Genomic DNA, 9271 nt, shown 5'->3' on the forward strand with positions numbered 1-9271 from the left:
TGACAAATGTGCGTATATTACACCAAGCAAGTCATTTTGGAGGAGAGGGGTCTGAGTTAATACATACATATAACGCAATCAACAATATCAAACGTGGCACGTATCGTGACATTATCATGCACGTGTGAGATTTGACAAATGTGCGTATATGACACCAAGCAAGTCATTTTGGACTTACGAGTGTAAGCGCCTTGCAGTCTGTTCCCTTCATTTTCTTTACTTTTATTGTCCACCTATCGGCGGGCGCAATTGCCGAGTGGTTATAGCGTTGGACTTTCGATCTGAGCGTCCCGGTGTAACGTCCTAAATCGCCCCCCCCCCCCCCTCCCCTTTAAATACCCCGTTCCGTAGGTCCCCCGGGGGACTTGTCAGTGTCCTAAATCAGACACTGAGTCTGGTCATGGGCATAGCCCTTGCAACTGGTACCATGTAACCCAGTACTACCTGCCGCATGTGAAGTCCCCCAACGACAGACCAGGCGGAGGAGGAAACCTTTCCCAACGGCTGTGAAGGCGGAAGAGGATGACCAAAGGGCAGGGGGAGCTCTTATCCGTGGTTGGAAGTCTTCCTAGGAGACGGAGCTCCAAAGAAAAAACCTGCGCCTGCCGTGGCCGTCCTACACGTGGCAGTATCTGCACCTGTGGGACTGTGAACGTCGGTAGGCGAGAGAGTGGGGAAGGGACTGCACAACTTCTCACCAAAAAAAAAGTCACCTGTGCTGGTCAGGCAACCAGGCTAATGTCGGGACGACGAGCTAGCCCTTCAACACCCAGCTTTCCCAAACCCTTCGGCGATGGAGAAGTGGTAACCGGGATAGGCAGAGGATGCTGCTGGCAGTTCCAAGTCACGACTCTGCACGCAGGCGGTTGTGGGGTGATGGTCGTCCGCCGTAGACTGGGGCAGATGCGGCGCCCGTTTCCTTCCACAGTGTCAGAGCAGCTCTTTTTAGGGACAGCACTGCTCTCCCCACATGGGGAAGGGGAGATAAAAGGATCCCTAAACAAAACCTGCCTCGCTTAGTACCTAGTAGGATACCGCACCTACTTGGACATCCAACACTAGTGGTTGAAAACAACAGAAGAAAAGAACCAGGAATCATGCCCTGACTCTGTGTGCCTAGAATGTTCGCACCCTTTTAGACAGACGACAGACCAGAAAGACGCACAGCGCTCATTGCTAGAATGCTTGATCGCTACCAGGTGGACATAGCAGCCCTGAGCGAAACCAGGTTTGCCGGTGAAACCCAGCTGGAGGAAGTTGGAGGGGGCTACACCTTCTACTGAATTGGGAAGCCAGAAGGCACCCCAAGAACCTCATGCGTGGGCTTTGCCATACAAACCAAACTTGCACGACAGCTTGACAGCCTTCCACGTGGGATAAACGATAGGCTGATGACCTGCGTCTGAAGCTGTCCGAGGATCGCTTCTCCACAGTCATCAGCTGCTATGCCCCGACGATGACCAACTGTGATAACACCAAAGAAGCTTTCTACGAGGATCTCAGCCGCACCATTTCAGCGGTAGACAGAAAGGACAGGCTGATCATCTTTGGAGATTTCAATGCCCGCGTCGGTGTGGTCCTAGAACAGCACGGCACTGGCAAGTGCAACCCCAACGGACTGCTTTTGCTCTCGCTCTGTGCCCCAGCATAGACTGACCATCACCAACACCCTCTTCCAACAAGCGGACAAGTGCAAGAACATATGGATACACCCCCGCTCCAAGCAGTGGCACATGCTGGACTATATGATTGTCCGGCAGAGGGACAGAGGTGATGTTTCCATTACACGCTGCATGAGAGGAGCAGTCTGTTGGTCGGACCATCGCCTGCTACGCAACAAGATGAACATCAGATTTGCACGCAAGCTCCAACCAGCCAGGCAGAAACCTACTAGGAAGCTGAACATCCATCGCCTCCCTATCACAAAGGACGTGCTGCAGCAGCAGATCCAAGTAGCTCTCCAAGAAATTCCTGAATCGACTGATGTAGAAGAGGTATTGAGCACCTTTAGAGATGCTGTGTACACAGCAGCAGCTGACACATTCCGCTTTGTTTGACGAGAACAACTCTGGAATCTCCAAGCTCCTGAACACACTGCATATACGGCATCAGGATCACATTTCCGATAAAGACTACCAGAGGAAGAAGAACCAGCACTTGCAAACCAAGCAACTCGTACAGAAGAGGCTGCGTGAGATGATGAACACCTGGTGGAAGAGAAAGTCCGAAGAGCTTCAGTCCGCTGTTGATGTTCACGACATGAAGACCTTCCATTATGGTCTCCGAGCTGTGTATGGGCCGAGAGTCACAGGATCAACCCCTTTCCGAGCCTTTGACCAGACCACCCTCCTAACAGACAAGAAAGACATCTTTGCTCACTGGGCAGAGCACTTCAACACCCTCCTCAACGGGGACATCGTCCGTATCTGACGAGGTAATTACAGCCCTCCCACAGCTACCAGTCAATGACTTGCTAGCTGCCCCTCCCACCAAGGCCGAGACCCAGAAGGCCCTGAAGCTGACGTCAGGAAAAGCACCAGGAGCGGATGGAACCCAGGCCGACATCTAAAAGTATGGAGGCGAGGTGCTGACAGACAAGCTGACTGCAGAACAAGGAGCTCCACATGGTCTTTGTGGACCTGACTGAGGCCTTAGACCCGGTGAACCAACGTGGTCTGTGGAAGATCCTCCTAAAGTTCAACTGCCCAGAGCGCCTAATCCAGCTGATTGCGTCATTCCACGATGGCATGCAGGCAAGTGTACAGCAAAATATTGATATGTCGGATCCGTTCCCTGTGGTAAATGGAGTGAAGCAGTGCTGTGTCCTAGCACCCACACTGTTCTCCATTCTCTTCTCTGCCATGCTGGTTGATGCCTTCCAGGACTGTGACTGGGACATCTGCATTCAGTTTCGCACAGATGGCAAACTTTTCAACTTGCGGCGACTCCACGCAAGGTCCAGGGTGTTTGAAGCACTGTTGAGAGAGTTCCTCTTCGCTGATGACTGCGTACTTGGTGCACACACCCATGAGGACATACAGTTCATTATGGACAGGTTCTCAACCTCCTGCAGGCGATTTGGACTCACCATCAGCCTCTGCAAGACCGAGTCCATGTGCCAACCAGCTAGCTCATAGAACGCCGGTGCCTACCCCTCACCTGCAATCAAGATCGATGACACAGAGATCAAGTCAGTCAACTAAGTTCGCTACCTGGGCAGCATCCTATCCAGCAACGGAGCCCTTGATGCAGAAGTGACGCTGCGCATTGCCAAGGCCAGCTCCGCTTTTGGCAGACTCAACAACAGGCTGTGGAACAACAAATGCATCAGGCTCAGCACCAAAATCAAAATCTACATAGCTGTTGTGCTGACCACCTTGTTGTACTTCTGTGAAACATGGACGACGTATCGCCGTCACATTCAACAACTTGAGCAGTTTCACCAGAGATGCCTACGAAAGATCCTCGGCATAAAGTGGCAAGACAGTGTCTCCAACCCCCAGGTCCTAGAGAGGAGCAGCCTGCCCAGCATCGAAAGCTTGCTGATCTAGTGCCAGCTATGCTGGGCAGGACACGTTGTCCGCATGACAGACAGCAGGATCCCGATGATGCTATTGTATGGCCAGCTTAAGGAAGGCCACCGCAAACTTGGAAGACCCTGCAAGCGCTTCAAGGACACATTGAAGACAAACCTCAAAGCCTGTGACATAGACATTGCTTCCTGGGAAACTGATGCCGCTGATCGCTCTCGCTAGAGGATGCTGTGCTCTAGTGGCATAAAGACGTTTGAAAACAAGAGAATGCTGGCCATTAAGGAGAAGCGTGAGCGAAGGAAGCAGGGCTCAACTTCTGGAGACGTTTTCCCTTGCAACGCCTGTGGGAAGTGCTGCGCATCCAGAATCGGCCTCTTCTCCCATATGAGGACACACACCGGTTGAGAAGCCTGCCTACCTACTCATCCGTCGGTCCGACGGGAGAGTCTATTATCATATTATTATTGTTTCTTTTTTTTAAGTTAATTTTTAAGTGGCTTTAAGTTCCTTGAACGTTTGAAGGGGCAATGTAAATTTCCATTATTATTTTTAGTATCAATAGTATCATTCTTCTTTTTTTCTTCTTCTTATCATTATAATAATAATGATATTTATTATCATAATTAGTAGTAGTAGTAGTCGTAGTAGTAGTGGTAGCAAATTGTTACTATCATTATATTATTATTATTATTATTATTATTATTATTATTATTATTATCGTTGTTGTTGTTGTTATCATCATCATCATATAATTATTGTTGTTATTATTTATTATTATCACCATCATCATCATCATTATCAGCAGCAGCAGCTGCAGCAGCAGCAGCAGTATTACAATCATCATCATCATCATCATTGTCATTATTGTCATTGTCATTATCATTATTATTATTATTATTATCATCATCATCATCATCATCATCTTATTATTATTATTATTATTATTATTATTATTATTATTATTATTATTATTATTGTTTTGTTGCTGTTGTTATCATTGCCATCATTATTATCGTTTCTTTTTTCGCTTCTTTGTTTGTTTGTTTTGTTTGTTTTTTTGTTCTTCTTTTTGTTATTGTGGTGAAGCACGTTTTAGATGTACCAAAACCATGTGGTGCTCACCCCATCTACCCCCTTCTTCTCCCTGCCCCTTTGTAGTTAATATAAGTAACACCAAGGGGTTTATTGCAATACTTTTTATTGGAAATGATAGTATCACTCAAAGAACACCAACCAAAAGTGACTTGCTCGGTGCAATATATGCGCGTTTATTAAATCCAAAAAGAACAGATGTCAAATAATGTGCCACGTTCGCTGATGCTGAAGCTGCAATTCTGTTCATGTATATAAAATCGTCTGTGTCCCAAAGAGCATTCATACACTTCGTGTCCATCTTACGTGGCCAGAGACGAAAGGAACGCACATCAGGTAAGCACCTGTTTTCTTATCTATCTTTCTCTGATTTCGGATTTAGTTGGAGGTGGGTGAACAGTGCTCGGTATTGTTGTATTTGTGGAGGGAAAATGTCCACTCAGTAAACGTAACGTTCACGGAATTGTCGTCTCCTCCAGTTTGCTATGGTTCAAAGACAAATTAGCCTACCAACAAAACTAAACGCCAAAGTCTCCTTGGTACATTGCAGTGAGTTGATGATATCAAAGACAACGACAACGATGATGATCATGAAGATAACGATGGAATTGGTGGGAAAAAAGGAAATGTGGGTGCGGATAGATGATATCCCTTTCACGAGGAATATATACAGAGAGAAGGACACACACACACACACACACACACACAGGGGACAGAGGCAGAGAGACAGCGAGGGAAAGAGGGAGAGAGAAGCACGTATGAAACGTGCACAGTGTAAACTGCCACCTGATACCTTTCTGTTGAAAATTGACTTGTTTTGAGTTTGTGTCCGTAGCAAAACATGTAAAAAAGATAAATGTTATCATCATGTGGTTCAGACGTTTGTTAACATGCGTATGTACGTTGGCAACCAATGTATTTGAAGGAACATTTGGTAAACTTCAAGTCCTTCGCTTTTTTGAACACAACAATCTCAGTTATGACAGCAGCAATTATTTCGTCTTTTAGGAAATGTACGTAGAAGAGTGTATGTATCTTCGACACATTGATTTATCCAAACGTAATCAAACGCAAATTAGTACATATTAATTCTGACGTATGAGACGAAGTTTCTCTTACCTTTGTTACATGGTTGAGGAAGCATCCTATCAGCCTCATTTGGCAGGTTATAAGCCCATTCGTTTGAGTTATCTTTAGTCAAAAATGAATTCATTTAACACTACCCCTCCCCCACGCCCCCCCCCCACCCCCCCCCCACCCCACCCCCGCACTCCCCCTCACCCCCCAAAACAAACAAACAAACAACAAATACATAGAGTACATACCCGTTTCACCAAACACCAACACGTCAGGCATCTGTGAAATTCCGTGGGAGAAAAAGGACTGATTTTCTCTCAGTGTAAGCATAAAGACCTCATATTTCGGCTCCCTATTAATTGTACATTTGGTTGTGTTTGAGCATGAATCAGTTTCAACATCAACAGCAACAACAGCACGCACGCACACACACACACACACACACACACACACACTCACACACACACTCACACACACACACACACACACACACACACACACACACACACACACACACACACACACACACACATTTCTCCAAGATAGGAAAACTTAGTATGACAAAGTCTAGTTCGTTATCGGAATGAACCAGACACTTCGTTATCGGAATGAACCAGATGGCTATGCATCGCCAACCACTGAATCAAGAAAGAGCTATTATTCTGTCGTTCCAAACATTGTCTGGACCAGGTGAGTTTTCCCGTGTTTAGTTAAACTATGCCACAGGCTCTACTTCAGGTGGTGCCATTCCATCAGCTCCTTGACGTTTCAGCTTCGCAACCATACCCCACCCCAAAACAACTCCCCAAAGCTGCCTGCAGAATGGATGAAGCAAACCCAGTGAATCGCAAGTTAGCGTCGTTTTCCTCAGAACTACAACGGTATTTGATTGTCTTCGAAACTTTGAGTTTCATTCTTGACAAATGAAAAACTGCTTCGCAAATGCTTTTGCAGATGTTCGTCTTCCGATGATTCAAGCCCCCCTCTATCCCTCTTCAGCATGACCCCGTGTTCCGAAAACCAACAAAATAGAATATTATATTTTCTTTCTTTCTTTCTTCTCTGACATTAGGAGCAAATATCTTGCCCACCAGAGGAGAACTGAAGACTTGGCACAGACCCACAAGATGAAAGAATCACGGTGGATGCCACTGCTGGTGGTGGTGCTGGCTTTGGGTACTTCAGGTGTGATGGCAACTTCAAAGTGTCCAGATTTGTCATCGGCTGGAGGACGTGAGTTGTGTGTGTGTGTGTGTTTAGAAATTTATTTTCTCTGGAAATGATTTGTCTGTCAACACCAACTTTTGTTTAAATTTGAAAAAAGAAATATTTCCACACATTCTAGTTGCAACGACAATGCACTTCAGATAAAGACACAAGTAAAAAATTCAAAGAAGCCAAAATGTTTCCACGTTTAGGTTACTGTCAATTTTTTTTTTTTTTATTCGCAAAACCTTTGCACATTTGTCTGACATATCGACACGCTGATTAATTAACAGCAGTCATTTCATTAAATGAGTTGCAGCTGGAACTCCTTCTACTCTATACGGAAGATTGATGCTAAGCATCTACCAGGAGCAGCAAAATTCTGCCAATTAATGGGACATCAATCTGAATTTACTGCAGGGTATAATTATTTTAAACGGAACTCACTCGTCTAAACGAATAGATCTTAAATATATCTCAAGGAAGAAAACGGCTATTGTGTTCATTTTAAAGATTTCAGACAAGATGCACTCGCGCAAGTAGTTGTTTGTTGCAAATGTACCCCAGCAGCTTTCATTTAAGTATATTGATAAGTTATCAGCATGTACATACATCGACAATTCGCTATCAGTAATATATCATTGAAAAGAGGCAAAGAAAGCCACCAAAATTTCAGAGAATGATTTGCGCATAGGCCTCATCACTTACTGCATTGGGTATTGTCCAGGAATGATTTTAAACTCTCCTCACATTGCTTTTATGCTTTCTCTGGTTCTTCACCATGTTATCGTTTTGATCTCCTCATTGTTGACATTCCAATAAGTCAAATGCATTCGTCGTTAGACTCCAGATTTTTCCTGTTATGACTAAGTGCTTCGGTCAAAGATCCTTCGCATTTACTCTCCACATCTAGTGGGACACCTTGCCATACGATATAAGACGCGGCCCACTTTCACCTTCAAAACCAACTTCAAGACTCATCTGTTTCAAACTGCCTTTAACTGATCACCTGATGCCTGCGACAGTGTAGGTGTATGTTAGTTTCTGTTTTCAGTGTGTGTTGTTGAGGTTTTGTGTGACGGGGAGGGAGGGAGAGTGGACTGACGGTTGTGAGGTTGCGGGTTCGAATCCCAGAGGAGGTGGGGTTTGGAGCATGCGACTGGCTCCTACCCAAAGTTGAGTGTACTATGGGCTTAAATGGGAAGACAGGGACCATGCAGTGGAATATCATTCAGTTCATGGATGCGTCCTTGTGTGTGTTGCTCGAATTTCATGACCAGCACTGCAATGTTTGTATCTCTCGGGCCCGGTGGACGCCAGGATATCATTATTACAGGAAAATTCACATAGTCCGAAAATAGCAGCATCGTCATCATCATCTTTTTTCCTCCTACTACGTTATCGATCTCCATAGCTCCTACCTCTCACACACACACACACACACACACACACACACAGACACGCGCGCGCGCGCGCGCGCACACACACACACACACGCACGCACACACACACACACACACACACACACACACACACACACACACACACACACACACACACACACACACACACACACACACGAACATATATATATATATATATATATATATATATATATATATATATATATATATATATACATATATATGCATATACATACATGTATGTATATGGCCTTTCATGCACTCCTCTCCTCGTGACAACAGTTTCGATACCCCTCCACTTACGAGCTTGGGGTGAGTCTTGTTAAAGTCTTCAGTGACAGCAGATTCATGGGGGACTGTCGTTGAAGGGACATGGTGGCGGTCTCCACTCTGGGGCAGACACTCACTCAGTCTGGCTCTGCGACTAAGCTATTATTGTTGTCAGTAGGGTCCTTAGTAGGAGGTGTTCTAAATACGTTAGATTTTTTTTTTTTTAATTTAAAAAAAGGCACCACTGAACAACACTGAAGTGGCCCAGCAGCAGTGCAGGGTCTCCTCTGGTGGGTAACCTCCTGTCGATCTAACATGGATGGTTGCCTGTAGACTGCTGGCGCTTGGTTTACGACAGACGATCCCGGGTGTGGCCGTCTGTTGTGGACTCGCACTGAGCGGCATGGGAATAATGCCACTGACACGGCGCAGATGACTGAGCATTAAAAAGAAAAAAGAAAAGGAAGGCACACACACACACACACACACACACACACACACACACACACACACACACACACACAAACAAACAAACAAACAAAGAAAAAACAACGACAAAACAAACAAACAAAGAGACTAATCTGTTTAAATCTCCCTTTAATTGCTCTCCTGATGTCCCCGACACTGTAGGTGTGTGCTTTGTTCTGTTCTCAGTGTATGTGCTGTTGA

The 9271-nt window shown here is 45.4% G+C and overlaps 1 protein-coding gene across 1 annotated transcript in view; it reads left to right on the top strand.

Annotated features, from left to right (window-relative positions):
- Positions 1–4926: 4926 nt before the first annotated feature.
- The window catches only part of LOC143286313 (uncharacterized), a 40218-nt gene continuing 35873 nt past the window's right edge, over positions 4927–9271 (top strand). Inside the window, exons 1-2 of the mRNA XM_076593852.1 lie at positions 4927–4961; positions 6775–6935. Of these exons, the coding sequence (XP_076449967.1) occupies positions 6830–6935 (106 nt within the window). The 5' untranslated portion in view covers positions 4927–4961; positions 6775–6829. The remainder of the gene's footprint in view (positions 4962–6774; positions 6936–9271) is intronic.

The sequence above is a fragment of the Babylonia areolata genome, chromosome 10 (genome assembly GCF_041734735.1).
Source record: "Babylonia areolata isolate BAREFJ2019XMU chromosome 10, ASM4173473v1, whole genome shotgun sequence".
Taxonomy (NCBI): Eukaryota; Metazoa; Mollusca; class Gastropoda; order Neogastropoda; family Buccinidae; genus Babylonia; species Babylonia areolata.